At 41.1% G+C, this 20,937-nt stretch overlaps 1 protein-coding gene across 8 annotated transcripts in view; it reads left to right on the plus strand.

Moving 5' to 3' along the window:
• The window catches only part of Lrch3 (leucine rich repeats and calponin homology domain containing 3), a 96,807-nt gene that overhangs the window by 55,260 nt on the left and 20,610 nt on the right, over window positions 1–20,937 (plus strand). For 4 of the 8 annotated variants that reach the window (XM_021209078.2, XM_021209079.2, XM_021209077.2 and 1 more), the window contains exons 7-16: window positions 1,577–1,670; window positions 3,043–3,163; window positions 6,853–7,001; window positions 9,288–9,364; window positions 11,780–11,831; window positions 12,648–12,797; window positions 14,355–14,405; window positions 15,595–15,648; window positions 19,236–19,307; window positions 20,636–20,684. In XM_021209078.2, the coding sequence (XP_021064737.1) occupies window positions 1,577–1,670; window positions 3,043–3,163; window positions 6,853–7,001; window positions 9,288–9,364; window positions 11,780–11,831; window positions 12,648–12,797; window positions 14,355–14,405; window positions 15,595–15,648; window positions 19,236–19,307; window positions 20,636–20,684 (869 nt within the window). The remainder of the gene's footprint in view (window positions 1–1,576; window positions 1,671–3,042; window positions 3,164–6,852; window positions 7,002–9,287; window positions 9,365–11,779; window positions 11,832–12,647; window positions 12,798–14,354; window positions 14,406–15,594; window positions 15,649–19,235; window positions 19,308–20,635; window positions 20,685–20,937) is intronic. The other 4 variants (XM_021209080.2, XM_029544368.1, XM_029544365.1 and 1 more) reach the window with 3 other exon arrangements.

The following is a 20,937-nucleotide window of genomic DNA, read 5'->3' on the forward strand; positions in this document are numbered from 1 at the left end:
AGAGAGAGAGAGAGAGAGAGAGAGAGAGAGAGAGAGAGAGAGAGAGAGATTTATATGGTTAATACACACACAACAAAGTACTCAATATTATTATTGATCACAGGAATGCAAATTAAGACACTGGATATCCTTACAGAGCCACAGTTGAAGAAAGGTGAGGCTTAGCAAAAGTGAGGCTGTATAGCAGTCAGGGCACTCAGGCACTGTTTACAGAAGTGCAGGAATAGAGCTTTCATAGCTTTAGCTGAGACATTATTTCCAAACAGTAACCTCTACCAGGTGGAGTGTGTAGTTCTGTGAGTTTGGGGAACTAGCTACTCATTAGCCACTGGCACAGCCAGCATGCACCACAATTCCATTTCCCCACACTCCCCGTCCCCAGCAAAGCTAGTTCTCTTTTCTACCACAAGACCCAGCAGACAGCTGACTGCTTCTGACAGTTGGTTTGGCCTGTCTCAGGGTCTTCCATGAACTGAGTCAGGATGTGGAATCTTGCACTGTTAATGCTTAGCAAAAGATCTGAGATTCTTTGATGGTTATGTGTTCCTTAGAAACTGTTACTCAAGTTTCCGTACCCATTTAAGACCTAAACACCTCAGCACAGTGATTTACCCTAACAACAATAACAAGGTGACCAGAATTAACTACAGAGAAGTGTATGAGAACAGTTCTGGCAAATAGAAATGTCTTCTGTTGTGATAGAATTACAAAGATACAGTATTTTGTTAAGATTATACTGCTAATATTTAAATATATGTAAATTTTATTTGGAAGAATATTATTAAAGATAAAAACAAGCCAGGTGTGTTGGCACACAAATTTAATCCAACACTCAGGGGCAGCAAGTGTATCTTTATGAGTTCTGGCTCATTTTTGTCTACATTATGAGTTCCAGGACATCCAAGGTGAGATAGTGGACCCTCTCTCAAAACAGCATAAAATTTAAAGTAGCTAGCACCAGCTGTCCATTGGCAGAGAAAGAACACCGCCAAACTAACCCTGGGGAAAGCCAGGATTCACTACTGCCAAAGCCAGATAAGAATGATGTTTGTGTGAGGACCTGCATTTGCATGTGTGTGAAAGAGGATCTCATGTCTGGAGGAAGAGCTCTTAAGGAAATGGAAACAGAGAGCAGTGGGAGACCTGTGATGAAAAGCAGAAAGAGGGAGGGAGATGAACCCATGGCAACAAAGTGTTCGGGCACCAAGTATGAGAGCCATGCAGTGAAACCCAGTGAACCCATGGTGACAAAGTGTGCTGGCACCAAGTATGAGAGCCATGAGGGGAAACCCACTGCCTTGTAAGGTGGCATCAAACCTGAGTGCAGTGCAAGCAAAGGTGAGCAGTGGTGCTTTTTGATGTGGATGCTGAGTTTGGGGGCTCGTACTGTTCGGTTTACTTTGTTCCCATTTGGGATTTTCTCCTTTAAAAGCTCAGGGAATGCTCACGTAGCTCTAATAGTTATGTGGCCAAGTGTATGAGAGGATTGGTTAATAAAATTGTGACTGGTTAATTTCAAATGCTACTTTGAAAAATATAAAGCCTCATAGTAACACGTAACACTTATTTTGGACAGCCATGAAGAACTGTACTCAGGCCGTCCTTACGGAGCCCTGGATTCAGGCTTCAATAGTGTGGATAGTGGTGATAAGAGATGGTCAGGGAATGAGGTAAGTGTTCTGATCATGTGGTAAAAATCCTGATTTTGAAAAAGAAATTAAATTAAGGGGAATATCTAAATTGGAATTCGATTTATTAGGTAGAATAGAGAAATGTCAAGGAGCAAAAACCCTACAAAGTCCTACCACCTGAGAATTCTACACTGTTTCTTTTAATGGCACGTTTTGCCATATATCCTCTTTCAGATTTGTTACCTCGTTTTATGTACATATATTCTGGAAAGCTGAGTAGGAGGTGAGGCAGTTAAAGCTGAAGCCTAGTGGCTGTGGTTACACATCTCTATAACCCTAGCTAGGAGGCTGAGGCAGGAGGACCATGGTTTAAAGATAGCCTGGCCTATGTAGTAAGTTCCAGGACAGCTTGCACTGCATAGCAACTGTCTCAAGCCCATGAAAAGCCCTGACATCCAGAATGTGAGGGCCAGGGTGATCTGCAGCAGAGATGGTGATAGAATGAGTGTGCTGGAGGCTGGCAAAGTGCACAACACTGGACACTGATGGGTGAGGAAGTGGAGTCCTCTCCAGCAGGCAGTGGCTGGAGCCCCACAGAAGGTGGGACATCTCAGGGAGTTCATTCACATGCCACAAATTGCATGGGTTCTTGTTTTGATTAATTAATACTATTAGATTTTCCAATGAAATTCATTGCTTTATAAAATTACTAGGATATATTTTAACTACCAATTAAAGGACTACACTTTTGCTAGAGGTGCTGATAACAGCAATTTTATAACACTGTGTCATTAAGAGTCCAAACAGAAGCCTAGTGAGTAGCACAATGCCTTGAATGCCTTGAATCTCAGTGTCAGGAGGCAGTAACAGGTGGATCTTTGTGAGGTCAAGGCTAACCAGGACTATATAATGAGTTCCAGGCCAACCAGAGCTACATAGTGAGACCCTGTCAAACCTAAATAAGTAAATAAGTTAAATAAATAGTAAGTCAAAACAAAATTAGATCAAAACTTACTTGAAATTTGTAATTAGGTATACATGTATGTATGCATTCATGCATGTATGTATATGTGTATGTATTGGTGGCTATCTTTTTAAATATTGCAATGTGTGTGTGTATATATATATATATATATATATGTATATATATATATACACACATAGATATTTTAAACCTATGTATATACTTACAGTTCTAAATATCCTATTTTTTGTTAATTGTGGTAAAGTTTGCCTATTTAAAGTATACATTTCAGTTGCATTAATTGTTTTCATAGAATTGTATAATATTCTCTGTCAATTTCTAAAACTTTTTGCTCTTTCTTTTTCTATGTAGATTATAGTTTATATCCCTGTATTGTATGTTATCTAAAATTGGAAATGATGGTTTTTAATGTTTCTGCTTTTTAAGCCTACAGACGAATTTTCGGATCTGCCTCTTCGAGTGGCAGAGATTACCAAAGAGCAAAGACTACAGAGAGAAAGCCAGTACCAGGAGAATCGCAGCAGTGTGGTGGTCACAAATGGTGGAGGTACACATGATTCTGATGACATTTAAAGCTTTATACGTGACTTGCTATATAACAGGCTCTCCTGTAATCCTGGCTGCCCTCAAACCCCTTGTGTAGCCAAGGATGACTTCCGGTCTTTTCCCCAGCCCTGGGGGTACAGTTGTGTCCCATCACACCTGGTTTTGTGGTGCTGAGAATTGAACCCAGGGCCTTGTGCGCCGGAGACAAGGACTTTACAATATGGCCCAACTCCCACTTGAGTTTTGTTTAAGGGAGTTTATTGTGACTTAGGGTTCTAGAGGGATCCAGTCCCTCCTAACGAGGAGCGCACAGCAGTAGACCACTGTCGGTAGACTGGCAGTAGACTGGCAGTAGACTGCGAAGGCATGGTGACAGAAGGAGGAAGTTGCTGGTCTCCTTACCATTTTTAAGTGGTCTTTGTCACACCCACTCTTTAGTTTGCTTCTCTATGGATCCTTCACTCTTCTGAAGACTTCTGTGTGACCAAAAAAAAGTTTACCATTCAGATAAAATTCACTTTCTCTGTATTTTCAATTTATAATTTTTCTTTCATGTTTATTTCAGGGGAAACTTTAAGAAGTATTCTTTGTTCATCTTGATCTTACTACAGTCTTCTGAAGTAACATTTTCTCTTTTTAAGATTTTCCATTTTCAAGAGATTTCTTGAGCTCTTTCAGCAATCAGTTGTGTTTGCTTGTATTTGTTTTTAGCTTTTAGAAATAGTTATCTATTTATCGTCAAGGGGTGTGCCACCACAGGTATGGTGAGGGTAGGGACAACTTGCTCTCTCCTTCCACCTTGCAGGTCGCAGGGATCAAATTCAGGTCATAAGGCATGGCAGCAAGCAAATGTTTTTGCCTGCTCAGTCATTTAGCTAACACTGTTTAAAACTGAGTTTTCACCCCAATATCCAGGCTGACCTCAAACTCCTGAATTCAAGTAACCTTACACCAACCTCCTGAGCAGCTGGGACCACAGGTGCCTACCGGCATGCCCGTCTTCCTGCATAGCTTAATGTTTATGTAGTGTTCTCTGGGGCTTCTCAATCTCAACTATTCTTGTTCTAACACTTAGAACTTAGTAGTTTTTAAATAGAGTTCTGTCTGCTTTCATGTACATCTGAAGCAGGTTTTAGAATTGTACTCTATATTCTTTTAATTTGAGTTTTAAAGCCACATGTTGGCATTTTGAGGGCCAGTGCTGAGGGAGAAATTACATAGATTTGTAGAAATGCATATGTTTTTGGAAGCACTTCCATTTCTAATGATGTCAGTTACAGTTGTGGTTTTGAACACTTAGATTTGTAGAAATGCATATGTTTTTGGAAGCACTTCCATTTCTAATGTCAGTTACAGTTGTGGTTTTGTCCTCTCTGGCTTACGTTCTTCTTTATTCCTTCACTTACATTCCATTCATATTTTAGTAATTGTATTTTAGGTTTTGTTCTCATATGAGTTATCTGTAGCACATTTCATTGAAGACTCAGGACTGTGCCCACTAGCCCCAAATGGGTACTGAGTAGCTGAGATGCAGCCTCTGGAAGCTGGGGGGATGACGTCAGTAGATCAAATGCTTGCTATGATACAATGGGAGCTGAGTTTTATCCCAGGCATCCTCATAAACAACAGGTCTGGCAGCACACATCTGCAGTCCCAGCGCTTGGTGGGCAGAGACTGGCAGGTCCCTGATGCTCGCTGGCACCCACTTTAACCAAAGTGTTGAGCTCCAGGGTCCATGGGATACTTCTGTTTCAAGAAATAAAGTGATGGACAAGCAAGGTGGCTCACTGGGTGAAGGGTGCTGTAACAGGTTTTCTGACTTGAGTTTCATCCCTGAAACTCACATGACAGAAGGAAAGAAGCAGTTTCTGCAGCTTTCCCTTGGCCGTCTACACATGCGCCATGGCATACATGCCCCTGCCTCCATAAGACATGGGACGTCTATTCCACTGCATAGCATACATGCTCTCATCTCCACATGTATGTTATGGCATATGTGCCCCCTAAATAATAAATGTGACCTTTACCTGTGTGGCATGCATATGTGCCCCCTGTAAAAAATGTAAAAAAAAAAAAAACCAAAAAAACAAAACAAAAAAAAAGATCATTAGCTAAACAAAAAATAAAGTGTCTAACTATGAAAAAACCTGACATCAACCTCTCCCCTCCACATGGACACACATAGACGCACCTATCCTCACATGCACACTTGCATACGTGCACACAGCACAGATAAACCCCACATAAAAAGTTTAAAAGATGAAGTGTGGCTTTTCTGAACTGAACTATAACTACAAAATCTTCATCAAATTTTGACTGTGCAGATGTGGATAGTATGAAAACCTGATGTTACTTTCTTGAGAAAAAGTCATAATATATAAACTATATTTTAGTTGGAAAAATGTTAGATCTTAATAGACTTGTAGCACAACTTCATTTTAATAATAACTGCATTTCAGTTCAGTTTAGTGAACAGCATAAAACAGTGGTTGAGGTTTTTAGCTCATGCTTGAGAAACTTTCCACAGCAAGGTCTTCCCTAGACTGCCCTTTGAACTAGCTGTTGAAAGTCCTCAGCTTCAGCTTAAGATTGACGGATGTGCAGAAGCTTACCAGATGCAACAGTTACAGGGCTGTATCTTTAGTTGCCTCCCTTTCCTCTAAAGTATCTTTTTTAGTGGAATAGACATTTTGTTTAACAAGTTATAAGATATATTTTTCCAGTCAGTATTTGAGTTTTTAATAAAGAATCTTGAGAAGAGAAAATTCTTCAGATGATTGATTCCCTTTCACTACAAATTGCTTCAAAATATCTAACACATTGACCTCTAGCAAGTAATTTTCTAAATAGGGAAATCTTTGTTCTCTCTCTCTCTCTCTCTCTCTCTCTCTCTCTCTCTCTCTCTCTCTCTCNCACACACACACACACACACACACACACACACACACACAGGAAGGGAAACAGTCAATAAGTTTCTTTTTCTCCATCTCCAGTGTCTTGTTTTCCTCTGTCTTTTTTGTTGTCTTCTACTTCCTTTTGAGTCAACTTACATTTTCTGAAACCCAGACTCATGAAAAGATGATACAGCCATCATTCTTCTCACACATGAGACAGAGGAGCAGCCATCTTCTCTCTCTCAGACTCAGGCTGCCCTGTCTAAACCACCAGAGCCATGCAGAGAAAATAAATGCCAAGGGTGTAGTATGCCTCGGTGGCTTACCCTTACCCTTGTTGTTGCATTCTTTAGTGTATTTGGACTAAGACTTTACAAGAGATGATTTTTGTGACGAGCCATAGACTAAATAATAAAGACTTGTTTCATTGAAACATCATTCTTTCTGCATACAGAACAGACACAGGAGAAAGGGAAAATGGAATTTTTTTTAATATTTATCTTCTGTATATGAGTACACTGTAGCTGTCTTCAGACACAGCAGAAGAGGGCATCAGATCCCATTACAGATGGTTGTGAGCCACCATGTGGTTGCTGGGAATTGAACTCAGGACCCCTGGAAGAGCAGTCAGTGCTCTTAACCACTGAACCAACTCTCCAGCCCCAGGAGAATGCAATTTAAGCAAATGCTTTTTATTAGCTGTTTAATTTTGAATCTCTCTCTCTCTCTCTCTTTCTGTGTGTGTGTGTGTGTGTGTGTGTGTGTGTGTGTGTGTGTGCACACGTGCTGTGTACAGTAGACCATGATCTGGATCAGATTGACTACATTGACAGCTGTACTACAGAAGAAGAAGAAAACGATGTGAAACAGCCCAAAAGCCTGGCCACGCACAGTCTCAGCCCACAGTTTATGGCGTATATTGAACAACGGAGAATCTCGCATGAGGTAGCAGTGTACCCTTTTACCCTTCCACACTGAGAACAGTTGGTGATGGTAGAGATCCTTGTCCTATCGGTTTAGGCCTAATTGTTTCATTTTTCCCTTATTGTTTTAGTCCTAGAGTTTACAGATTTAATTTGGAAAAGTCAGAGAGTAGTCTCAAAAATGATTCCAGTTTTATTCCTCAGATAAGCAGGCAGATTTCATTCCTTTGAAGAGTCAGTGAAAGGAGATCTGAGCGTGACCCCAGGCCTCTGAAGGAAGCACGCGGGTTAGGATACTTCTTGTTGCTAGGTAGTTTTGCTTTCTGGCTGGTCTTTTTTGCTTAACTGTTTTGCTTTTTTATTATTACTAATTATAAGCCTTAATATGACAGATAATTAAACCAAAGTTGACTTTTGAGGAAACACTCAGCTCACCCGTAGAATATTATAAGTTTAATTTTGCTGCTGCTCTTATCCTGAGTACACAGAATATAAATTGTTTGCTATTAAAATTCTTGGTGTCTCTTATAATGAAGCATTGAATTGCCTAAAAAACAAGTAAGCATTCAGGCCACTGTAGAGTCTGCCAGTCCCTCAAGGGTCTCGTGTAGAATAGCATTCTTCAGTCTATCTAGTCAGCGTAGTAAAATGGCTTCATTTTAGTGTGCTGTGTTAATGTCTGGGGTTTGTCCCAGGCCCTGAGCAGGGGTTGTTTGAGAAACACTAGGGGCCTTTTTGAAAAAACGATGTATTTAACTTTTAGAAATCAGGGATCAGCTGCTTCAAGTGGAGGGCGGTGTGGAGTAATAGCCTCCTTAAAAGAAGCCTTTGGTTCCTCTTGGAGGCTTTGTGAAAAACACAGTGGGTTTTGTTGCAGTTCAGAAGATACTTGTTTCTAAAATCAGATAAACTCAAGCCCTGTAGCCAAGAGATAATGATAGACCAATGATTGACAAAACTGCCTTGGGCTTTAAGCTGTCAGTCTCTCTGCTGGAGCCAAGAGTTACTTTCTAGTAAAATTTAAATTAATAATACTGCATAATACTTTTTAGAGAAATCCCTTTTCTTCTCCTGTCTTCTTTTTCTTTTTTTAATTAGATATGTTCTTCATTTACATTTCAAATGCTATCCCCAAAGTCCCCTCCCCAGCCCTCTTTTTCTTTAATGACTTTAAAATGCATTAGGTTGTATAAGTGAGGTGTCTCTGCAGACGCTGCTTACTGTCCCTGAGAACTGTTGGAGTCACTCCTTCCCTAGCGCGTTGTAGAGGCTCCTGGCAGTGTTTTTAAACTCCTAACTACCTTGTGTGTGGTAGCCATGTGATTCTATGGAATAAGGCTCTTGGTATTTTTGTGTCATATATCTTTCTAAAATTGGGTGTTTGTGGAAATATAGTGAAGGAGTTAGTTTAAGTTAACAACCTGTGAAGTACCTCAGCAGGTGCAGTTAGGCCTGTTAAGTAGATGGTTTCTGAGATCTTTTCTGTTGGTTTTTTGAGACAGGGTCTCTCTACAGAGCCCTGGCTATCCTACAACTCATTCTGTAGACCAGGCTGGCCTCACAGAGATCTGCCTGCCTCTGCCACCTGTGTACCCACCACCTCCCCAGTCTCAAAGGTCCTCCTTATTCTGAAAATATCACTCTGCTTAATCACTAATTTATATACTACAGTGAGACAAGAACCTTGTAAACAACACACATTTATAGATTGTGCATATTCTTACTTACCAAAGCCTAAGTAATACAGCTTACAGTTTTGTTTTTTGGGTTTTGTGTGTGTGTGTATGTGTGTGTATGTTTGTTTATGTCAGCACATATATCACAGTGTGTACAACATGGAAGTCTGAAGACAATTTTGTGGAATTGTTTTTTTCCATCCAGCTTTTTTTTTTTTTTTTTTTTTTTTTTTTGGAGATCAAACTCAGGTTGTGGGGTTTGCATAGCAAGTGCGTGTGCACATCAGTGTTTACACACTGGTCCACCTCAGCAGACCTTGTTTACACATCGGTGTTTACACACTGGTCCACCTCACCAGCCCTTGTTTTGTTTTGTGTTTTGAGAGTCTTGCTGTGTCACTCAGGCTGCCCTCAAGCACATCATTCTTTGCCTCGGCTTCCTGAGTATGAGCTGCAGCCACCATCATACCCTGCTGGCCTGGGGGCTCTGAAGCACTAAGTAATTTTTAATGTACAGCTTCCTAAACGTCAAACTAGTTGAATATATAATTGCTGCATTTTAATACATTATGTATGTTAATTACTGACTACTTCTTTTTCTTTTCTTTTTCTTTTTTTTTGGGGGGGTCTAGGGTTCACCAGTAAAGCCAGTAGCCTTCAGAGAGTTTCAAAAAACCGAAGACATGAAAAGATACTCACATCAAAACAGGTTTGAAAAAGCAATTCAGCTTAATTCTTTCTTTTTTGAAACTAAGTAATAAGTGAATTGATTTTATTTTGTGCAAATCCAAATACAATGAAGATATTTGGCTTATGTGTACCTTAAAGACTATTTAAAACTAGATCAGTCTGCCTTTGTTCTAACACCATTTTTAAAAAGAGTAAAATTACTTGGTTCCAAATCCAGACCCTTACTTTAGAATCAATTGATTTGAAAGTACTTCGTAGTAATGAAATTTATGGGGATAAGTGTTTATTTAAGCATAGAAAATTTAAAGATTTTCAAAAGCCCTATATTTATTTATTCCTTCTACATATACAGTCTTTCCACTGTACTTAGAGTCTTCCTTCTTCTAAATCAGCTCAATGCTGTTTTTCATTCTAGAATTCCAAAATGATTCTGGCACTTCCCCTTTCTGCTTGTCTGCTGAGTGGCCATGACAGAGTAGGAAGAGCTCCAACTGCTCACCAGGCAACGTGGGTTCTAGTTCAGGCTCAGCATGTGGAGCTACCATCCAGACACAAAGGGCTTGTTTTTCGAAGTTGTAAAAGTAGTGATGCAGCACAGTACCTGAAGTCCCTTCAGTTCTCATAGATTGCATGGTAATTGAGAACATAAAATCCAACAAGATTCACACCTAACACCTAACTCTACAATTTATTAACTGCGACACCTTTGGAAGGTGACTTTGTTTCTATCTCATAACCCTCAACTGAGGACTGTAGGGCTTCTTCATTAGTAGGTTGTTGTGAGGCACCATCACAGTGTGGGGGATACGTAGTACAGTGGGTGTGTACTAGCACATGGTAAGAACTCAATGAGTGTTTGTTTCTGCTTGTCCCAGAAGGACGTTCTCAAAAAAAAAAAAAAAAAAAAAGACATGAGCTTTGTTTTATAAATGAAAAACCTTGATTTCACAAGTGTATCAAAGGTGAATGCACTTGCCACCATGCCTGACAACTTCAGATCAGTTCCTGCAAGCCACATGGTGGAGAAGAGAACTCAGCCCCACATGCTCTCCTCTGATTTCCATACAGGGGTGCACACATGTCCATAAAATCCAACAGTGTTTAAGAGAAAATCCCAATTTTAAATAAAAATAATATTTAAGAAGAAACCAAAATTTTTTGAGATGTTTTCCATAAAATGTAGTCTGTTTTAGTTAAGGTTTCTGTTGCTATGGTAAATAAAACACCACCGTCACCAGCAACTTGAGAAGGAAAGTATTTAACCTTAGTTTTTAAGTCTGTCACTGCGGTAATAAGCCAGGGCAGAAGTCAGGTAGGGACCTGGAAATAGGAACTGGAACAGAGGCCATAGAGGAGTGGCTCAGCCTGCCTTCTTACATACTTCAGAACCACCTGCCCAGAAGTGGCATCACCCACAGTGGGCTGAGCACTCCCACACCAAACACTCAGAAAATGCCATGTGAGGGTGGGTACCTGTAGGCAAATCTGGTGTGGGTGTTCTTCCCAACCAGTTCAAGCCAGTTCAGGCTTCTTCCCAAGTGACTCTAGCTGTGTGAAGTTGACATAAACACCAGCTGACACAGAGACTTCAGCAAAGACTTGAAATGTGTGCCCTTAGCATTTGACAGTCTGTATCCTACCAGAGATACATTCAGGGGAAGTAGTCCGAAATGCCAAGTTAAAGACTGAGCCTCTGAGTTTGACTTGTAGCACTAGAAAGAAAAAACTATTCGGTGATGTAGTATTAGGTGTTGAGAGTATAAGAGCTTGAGAGTTTGCTTCTGTTTGCCTACTAGCATCCTGATGCCTGTGAGGCATCTGTAGTTACAGACATGCATGACTTACAGAGTCTTGAAACATGTACCCCTGCTTGAGGCAGAAGATAAAGACCAAACTGTACAATTGAGAGTAGTAGTGCTGTCTCTGGGTTTGTTAAGCACTGTGTCGTGCCTTACCTCTACCTTTAGAACAAAAATCAATAGGATTGTTACTCTGTTACTAACGAGTACAGTGCCCAAGTTTGCCCAGGTTTGCCGCAGCCCAGGTTCCTGCTGAGTAAAATGGCTGTGTCTGTCAGAGGATCTCAGTTTAGTCTCGTGCTTTGGTCATGGTAGGAATGTGGGTCATGGCTATGCAGGTCATAAAGAGCTGTGATGTTGGAAATGCTCTCAGCCAGCTGTCCTCAGTAGTGCTTCCGTGCAGTTGTTAGCTAGCCGTCAGTGACCCATCATGACACGTGAGCTGGGGACTCAGGTAGGCCCGGGATTTAATGTAAGTTCTCGGACTTAGATTTACAAAATGCAATTCCTCTTTCAATGTAGACTTAACAGCTTGCTTGATTGACAAAAACTTCTGTTAAAAATGGAAATTTTACTTGTTTTACTGATCCCTCCTTACCTTGTCACTGAGTTCTTATTTTTCTTTGGGGGGCCAGGGTTCCAGTTGAGTCATCTTTGGTGTTATCAATGCCACCAAGTCACAATCAGGTAAGGTTGGGTTTTTGTTTTTTTTTTTCAGTTTTTTTTGTTTGTTTGCTTGTTTTTGTTTTGTTTTTTGGTTTTTGGGGTTTTTTTGTTTTGTTTTGTTTTGAGGTGGTTGGTGGGTTGAGGGGTTGGAGACAGTTTCTCTGTGTAGCCCTGACTGTCCTGGAACTTGCTTTGTAGACCAGCCCTCTGCCTCCCAAGTGCTGGGATTAAAGGTGTGCACCACCACCACCCAATTTAGTTATTAGATTTACCTTTGTTCTTTCAGTGTTGGTTTTGCTAAGCTAGGATGGCTCTTTTTTTTTTTTTTTCCAATTCTCTTTAGATGTGTGTCTATGCATGCACGCTCCACAGCATGCATGCTAGAGGTAAGAGGACAGCTTGGAGAAGTTGGTTCTCTTCTGCTGCGTGGGTTCCTGGGATTGACCTCAGGTATTAGGTTTTGGATGGCAAGCACCATTACTGGCTGGGCTTGCTTGTCAACCAGTTTTTCCTTTATAATACGTGAACTGGCATTAATTGTCAGCTATCTATAAATCCTAGGATTTGTCTTCTCAGTTAGTTCCTAAAGCTTGTGTTCATGATAGACCCTGCTTTTGTACATGTGAGAGCAACGTGAGGGAGAAAGAAGAACTTGAGGTAGCAGTGTTCTTTATGTTGATGCGGGTTACTGACATGGCGTCCCTTGTTCCCTTTACATGTTGTTGATGCGGGTTACTGACATGACGTCCCTTGACCCCCTTACATGTTGTTGATGCGGGTTACTGACGTGACATCCCTTGTCCCCCTTACATGTCTAAAATGAGACCTCTCTTGCAGCTTTCACATTCAGACTTGGAGCTTCATCAGAGGAGAGAGCAGTCTATTGAGTGCACTCGGAGAGAGGCACAGCTTGCTGCCCTGCAGTACGAGGAGGAGAAAATAAGGACCAAGCAGATTCAGAGAGATGCTGTCCTAGACTTTGTCAAAGTAAATTCTTTACCATCATTGATGGATATTCTTGAAGTTAGGAGAAGAAATGTTTATTCATTTTGCCAAGACTGTCAGTTATTATTGCCTTAATTAAAGGGAGTTTGAATTGAAGATGGCAGAAGCTAGGAGAAAACCCTGAGAAGGAAGACCCTACTGAGAACCCCATCTGTGCATGTTAGAGCAGTCTGGGAAGAAGCAAGAGGAGAAAGTGAATAGAAATAATCACAGTAATTAGACTGGTACAAAAATGGAGGCAGAGCTTCTAAGTTTAGTTGGCAGTGTTGCCAAGGAGACTCGGAACCATCTGAGTTTGTGTCTACATGTGTCACTGTGTGCTGTGCTGAGCTGTCCCCCTCCCCCCCGTTGTGTATGATACTAAACATATCTATTAATAATTGTAATATTACCATGGCAGGTGCTATGCCATTTGTAATCTAAGTATATGGGAAATTTCTAAATTGATGGGTACTGAGCAATGAATAAATCATTGAAGAGAAATTTAAAAGAAATAAATAGATGAACCCAAAGCAAGGTTTTAACGATAGTCCAGTTTAGGTCTGTGAAAGCAACGAGAAGCCAAAGTCAGAGGACAGTGTAAACCTCAGCTATGCTTCTTACCATTTAATGTCTCGCATCCTGGACTCCCAGTTTTCTCTGCTTGTGGTATTTGTTTCTCTTACAGAATGAGAAAAATCACTTGAGATCATGTGTGTAAGATGACAGTGCTGACCCTGGATATGTAGCTGGGTTGGGGAAGTAGACAGTGCTCTCCTAGTGAGCATGAGCCCTAGATTCCACCCTAACACTGCTTAAACCAAGTGTAGAGCTGCACACCAAAATCCTAGCACTGGGAGATGTAGGCAGGAGTCAGAAGTTTGAGACCATTCTGTGCTTCCTGAGACACTGTCTCAAAAAAGAAAACAAAAAACCAGGCGTGGTGACACATGACTCTATTCCCAGCACTTGGGAGCCTACCACCCCCAAACAAAAGAAAAGAAATTTCAAAACACTAGGTGTGTATAAACATTTATTTGTCAGAATAACAGAATTAATAAATTGAGGAAAATAGCTTGTAATTAAGAAATTACAGCCAGGTGGTGGTGCATGCCTTTAATCCTAGCACTCAGAAGACAGGGGCAGACAGATCTTTTGAGTTTGAGGCCAACATGGTCTACAGAGTGAGTTCCAGGACCATCAGGGCTACACAGAGAAATCCTGTCTTGAAAAACCAAAGAAAAGAAAGAAGAGAAATTACAGATTTGCTTTTGAATACTCAATGTGATGTGGCAGTGGTCTGAATGAGTTCCTGAGAGGGTAGTCACATGATATTCTGAAGGTGTATGTGTAGGTTTTAATGTTTTCTGTTAATGCTTATAGAAGTATGATAGTATAGTTTGTTTTAATTCTTCATTTAAGCTAAAATGTTTAAGGCGGGAGCAAAATCTCCTTAACTAGTAAATATAAAAAATAAATTGATGTGATCCATTTAATTAAATGGAGTGTGTAAGTTCCAATATTGAGATTCTAATTACCTTCTTCTTTCTGGGAGTATAGCAAAAAGCATCACAGAATCCACAGAAACAGCAGCCCCCTGGGAATGGTGAGGTAAGTCTATATAATTATTTTTTCTTGTGATTTGTTATTTTTCAATGGAAATAAAATGTCTGCCATGTGGTTATCATGTTTTCAGTGATCAAATGTTTAAATGATCAAAAACTGATTTTTGGCTGGCGTAGTAGACATATGCCCATTATCCCATCACCTGGAAGGCAAGAGGCTAAAGAGTCAAGGCCAGCCTAAGCTACATAGTGAATTCTGGGATAGCCTGAGCTATATAGAGAGTTCCTGCCCCCCAATCTCAAATCAACCTGCTCCCTAAAATTGTCTGCCCCACCCTATTAAATTCTACATATGAAGGAAAATAAAGTACAGGATAAGGACAGAGGTTATGAGAATATATAGGTTAAGCTTGTATATACAACCATCTAGAGATTATTCCATCCCCTCCCTTGTCTGCAGCCTGAATCATCCTTTGATGGTGAATGGTTTTGGTGATCAACCAGAGAAACTGTAGCCTATCAGCCTCAGTGCTGATTTCCTTGTTATAACTCATGAATGTTAGTTCTAGATCAGTCGGTAGAGTGTCATCACAAATAAATATTTACAATTAATTGCTTAAACTGTTTAATTTTTTTGTTTTGTTTTGTTTTTTTGAGACAGGGTTTCTCTGTGTAGCCTTGGCTGTTCTAGAACTCACTTTGTAGACCAGGCTGGCCTCAAACTCAGAAATCCGCCTGCCTCTGCCTCCTAAGTGCTGGGATTAAAGATGTGCGCCACCACGCCCGGCTTGAGATTTATGCATTTTTCTTAATTCCAACATTTTTTTGGAGATGTTGTTTCATGTTTGAGCCCATCCAGAACTCAAGTAAGGTGATGACCTTGAATTCCTGCCCCTCCTGCACCCAGTTCCCAAGTGCTATGTGCCCACAGACCAGCTAACATCTCCTTCCTCTCAGGTTGGCTTTTGTCCTTGGTCTCCACAGTGAGCACAGGTTGTTGATGCTGCAGCTGCATCAGTACCTCTCAGTGCTCTCCTCTGAGCCTGAGCTTTAGAAGGTGCATAGGAAGAAGTCAGTACTCAGAACCACCCATCTGACTGATGGTGCACGCGGTCCTGTGTGTCAGCGTCTTGGGATGTATCCTACATGCGTTGCTCTCCTGTCTGTGTCCTATGGAGTACATCACTGTGTACACCGCTTGTTTTTGACATTGCTTATTTTCTTCCCCTTCCCAGTGTCCATTCCCATCCAGAAGGCCCCAGCACACTGATGACAGTGCCTTGCTAGTGGTAAGAATGCACACTGGAGTTTGCATGTTTTTAGAGTAACTGTTGTGTTTTTACTCAGAATTGATGGAAATACCGTAATGCATGGTGGGCAGGCGCCATGACTAAGTTCTCCATAAGTAACCAGACCTCTCTCCGTTAACTTTGCAGTCTAGGCAGGCTTCTAGAGTTTGACTCTTACCCCCGTCTAGTGAAACCAAGGGAAACCATTTGCACTGAGAACCCTTCTGGCTTTATCTGTGATGAGACATATGTAATAATTAGGTTTTTAGATGTCTTTTCTAAATTTGAGACCACATAGTTAATCATTAATTTGGGTCTAGAGTCACTCCTGTGTATTAAGTGGAGTCCCATATTCCATGACACTAATTATATGTGACAACCTATTTTATTGTGTATTGGGTTTCTATTGTTTTCACTTTTACAGAATGCTCTCCCACCCCTTGCAAATACAAGCTGCGTCACACACAGACACTGGCTTGTCACACATGCATGCTGCCACTGGTTGCAGAAATAGTGACAAAGACTTCACTTACAAAAGTGAAGTTCTCATAGTTGAAGTTCTTCATGGTCACCTTTAACTCAGAAGATCATGACCATGGATGGACCATGAAGGCTTTATTTAAAGTCTTTTCAAATCATTCTTGGAAGAGAATTCAACCATTTATAAATTTGCTTTTCCCATCATGTTTTATGCTACTTTTTCATTTTTTTATATATACTCAAATGTTTTGTCTGTAGTAACTCCTGCCTTAACTGTTAGACACTGCCATTGTATGTGCTGAGAGCGTGTGTGCTTTAGAGGTTCTTACAATATATCTGCTGTGCCCAGATTTCTGTGTATTCTACTGCCTTCATTTCCATTAAGATGGACAAAGCACATATAAACTGGGCAGTCTTAAAAGTGACCATGAGGGCCGGGCATGGTGGCGCACACCTTTAATCCCAGCACTTGGGAGGCAGAGGCAGGCGGATTTCTGAGTTCGAGGCCAGCCTGGTCTACAAAGTGAGTTCCAGGACAGCCAGAGCTATACAGAGAAACCCTGTCTCGAAAAGAAAAAAAAGTGACCATGAGGACCAGCCTCTGAAGTATTAGCAGAATTTCACTGCCAAAAGGAGTGAAAAACTTCATTTATGTAGGAAATAGTGTGGTTTCTGATGCCGGTTGGTATTCTTGCTCAGTTCTCACAGCAATCTTAAAAACTAAGGTTTAGTGAGGCAGATGTCTTACCCAGTGTGGCTTGTCAAAGGTAAAAAAAGCTGGTAAGTCCTAGTCTGTCTTTGAATCTAATTCAAGGCCTGTAGTAAATACACATGCTGGATTGCCTTCCATGCTAAAACTGAAGGGATGATAGGAAATTTAATAACACATAGAATAAGTGTCTAGATATTTTTGTCAAAGAAAAAATAGAATTTGGAAAAAACAACAATAGCAAAATACCCTTAACATGAAATCTGAAGTAGCCGTTGTCAAAACAGAAAATCTTTTACTTTGGCTGTTGGTGCTCAGGCCTGATTTCCAGAATTTGATGACCTTGAAAATCAAATCTTTGAGTGTTATAATGCACTCCTGTATCCCAACACTTAGGAGGTGAGCATGAGCAAGAGGTTGCCTCAAGTTCAAGGCCATCCTGCACTATAAACCTAGTTCAAGGCAAGCTTAGACTATGTAGCAAGGCCCAAACACCCAAATAAATAACAAAACAAAAGGAGAATCCACATTTCTTTGTATGATAAGAAATATCCAGCCAACACTGTACAAACTCTGGGCAGTAGAGTTAGGAGAATTCGGAGCTCAAGGTCACCCACTCTATCTGGGGATGGAGGAGAAGAAAAAAGCTTACATTTTCAAGAGTCATGTTTTAAATCTTGTCTCTGATCTCAGAACTGTTCTTCAAAGGGCTTATTTCATACTGCTCTTAAAATCTAAAATTTTAAAATAGATCCTGACTGAAGCCTTCATGTGCTCTGGCTGTTCCATCTCCATCCTTATCTCTGGGCTCACTGTTTTTTCTTTTTCCTTTCTTGGCTTTTCAAATATGACCATTCCTGTCCTCAGACCTCTGTAGATGCTATTCTCTGCATGGACTGCTATGCTCCTTGACTGGTTTGTGACCATTCATCAAGGATCTCCTTACACATCACATCTTGAAAATGGCTTATCTGGATCTGAGAAATGACTCAGAAGTAAAGAGCACTTACTGCTCTTGCAAAACACTTGGATTCGTACCCAGCATCCACGTGGTGGCTCACAACTATATGTGACTACTGCCAGGGGATCTGACGCCTTCCCTTGACCCCTCCAGCAGGCAGCAAGCACATACATGGTGCATATGGCAGACACACATACATGGAGACATAAGTCATTATAGAGAAAGAGAGGGGGGAGGCACGGTGATCATGAAGAGTCGTCTCATAATCATGCCTTCCATGATTAAAGACCTGTCTCTGATTCCAGCACCCACTTTAAAAAGTCAGCTGTGATGGCACCTGCTTCTGGTACTGGGGCTGTGTATAGCTGGCTATCTAGCCTAGCCTGCTTGAAAACTCGGTGAATAAAGCAGCTGCCATGCAAGAGTAAGGACCTGAGTTTGAATCCCTAGAACCTACGTAATGTCGGAAATAGTAGTACATCTGTGATCCTACAGTGAGAGTGATGTGGACAAGCACTCTGTAACTCAAGCTCTACAGCAGCTGAGGACAGAGACCCTGTCTAAACCAGGTGGAACTGAGGACCACACCTAAGGCTGTCCTCTGACTCCATCTGTGCATCCGTACTAATGCACCCATACCCCTCCATACACAAATGCTCCCACACATACACACCATACACATAAAGGGTTGGTTTAAGATAAATGAATCAAATAAAAGTAAAATTACCCTCTTTGAAATTCTGGTCATTCCGAATTTCACTGCTGAAATGCTGGGTCATCTCTATGATGTCAAGATGAATCCTCACAACTGACCCCTCCCAATATAACTTGGATTAACATTGAAAAATATTTTGGTTTATGCCAGCCATGCTTGGTTAAAAATGCTTGGTCACAACTGACCCCTCCCAATATAACTTGGATTAACATTGAAAAATATTTTGATTTATGCCAGCCATGCTTGGTTAAAAATGAATTCTCTGACTATATCTATTTCCCCTTTCACAGAACAATAGAAGGCAACTTAGTTTCAAAGCTATTTTGCTAAAGTCATGGATGTCTTCAGTTTTATTTCCATCTGAAATCATTTTTATTAAAAAATACCTCTTTTTATTACAAGATGACTGTATTTTGGGGGAAATGTGAGTTCTGAAACATTCACTTGTCATTTTTTTCTGTGTCTTATTAGCAGCTATAGAACTAGAGTAATGCCTCTGCATTCTAGATTAATGTGGCTTGAGGCTTAAGAGTATTCTGAATAATATCGGTGGAAAGGTCCTGTTGTATCAGTGACTGCGTGATGCAGGTGTTCAGCCCTGTTAGTACCTTAGTAAGCTCCCTAAGTTTGTTGATGGCCTTCCCTCTGCTTAGCTCTGCCTGCTGCCCATTGGCTAACTCAGATGCTGCCCTTTGTTTCCTCTCTCCTGGTTTGAAATGTAGTCGCTGTCAGGGTTGGATGGAGTGAGCTGCATGGCTACCCGGCCTCATTCTTCTGCCTTCACACCTCTCAAGGTAGCTCTTGTTACATTAATGAATCTGAGAATGCTGGGAGGGAGTCCAGGGGTTATTCAGGGGAGCCTTCAATTTTCAGTAAATTGGTGTAACAGCAGGCAAGGCGGATGGAACACACCTAAAGTCATGGAAGTGTGTGTTAGTACTAGTGTCACCACTATTCCAACAGTTGCCCCTCAATGCATAGTGTTGCAAGGGGAGCCTCACGTTTGATGAGGCGTATTTACAATGTTATCAAGAAAAGGTGCCCCCAGCTGGGCATGATGGCGCACACCTTTAATCCCAGCACTCGGGAGGCAGAGGCAGGCGGATTTCTGAGTTCAAGGCCAGCCTGGTCTACAGAGTGAGTTCCAGGACAGCCAGGGCTACACAGAGAAACCCTGTCTCGAAAAAACCTAAAAAAAAAAGAAAAAAGAAAAAAAGAAAAGGTGCCCCCCTTCCACACCTGTCTGAGTTTGGGACATGAGAACAGGCTCCTGTGTATCTGTGGCACACCTGCCTTCCAGGCTAGATGCTCTGGTAGCTGGAATGCCTTCTCTTCCTGCTGATGAGGTAGTTGATGAAAAGGAGGACCAGCCATGACAGGGCCTCGCCCACAGCATGGGAATCAGCATGCTTCCACCCTGTGCACATTCTTCCACAGACCCAAACCTGTCTCTTCCAACCATCACAGTCTAGACTTGAATGCTGAAGACATCAGGGAAGCACTGTGATTACATAGATGTGCTCCTCAGTACACTGAGGACTTGTATGGGATCTCCATAGTGACCTTCAGAGCCGTCCCTGAACTGTTGGCCATGCTTAATATGGGCTCTTTGGCCATAAGAGTCATGTGCAACTGGATTCCTTACTGGAAAAACAGGCTTGAATTTGAATTAGTGCACACCTTTAATCCCAGCACTCAGGGGGCAGAAGAAGGAGGATCTCTGTGAGTTTGAATCCAGCCTGGCCTACAAATGGAGTGTAGGACAGCCAGGGCTACACAAAGAAACCCTGTCTCAAAAACTGAGAGGAGGAGGAAGAAGAGGAGGAGGAAGGTTTCTCTTCCAGTATATATTTCTCAGTAGTTGTTTTTGCCTTAGAATGATCCTTTTTCACAATGTTTGGAGAGACTAGTTAGATCTTTAAAGAATGTATTATATAAATAAGCAAAAAAAAAAAATTCTGTCTTTTTAAGAAAAAGTACAAAATCAGTCAATTTCACTAAACTTTCATTTCTAGACTTAGTTTGAAGGCAAATTGCATGGCTTTTTATATCCACTACATTACTAAAATATGGAACTGTCCTTTCTTGAGTAGTAACTGCTGATACGCCTGCTTCTCCACAGAGTGAAAACAGAGTTGATGTCACCTCAAGCTTTCCTATGACAGAGACAGGTAATAGAAACAAAGGTGATGTATATGATTTGGGTTTTTGTTTGTTTGTTTGTTTGTTTTGGATGGGTGAGAGAGAAAAAAACAGAGTCTTGTTATGTAGCCAGACTAGCCAGAACTAATGGTTCTCCTGACTCATTCCCCCAAGTCCTGGGGTTACAACAGGTGCCAGTCACCAGGCTTAGCACAGTTATTTTTTACCAGAATTTGTTTCTGTGTGTAGTGTGTGTGTGTGTGTGTGTGTGTGTGTGTGTGT

Source organism: Mus pahari, chromosome 12 (assembly GCF_900095145.1).
Source record: "Mus pahari chromosome 12, PAHARI_EIJ_v1.1, whole genome shotgun sequence".
NCBI classification, from domain to species: domain Eukaryota; kingdom Metazoa; phylum Chordata; class Mammalia; order Rodentia; family Muridae; genus Mus; species Mus pahari.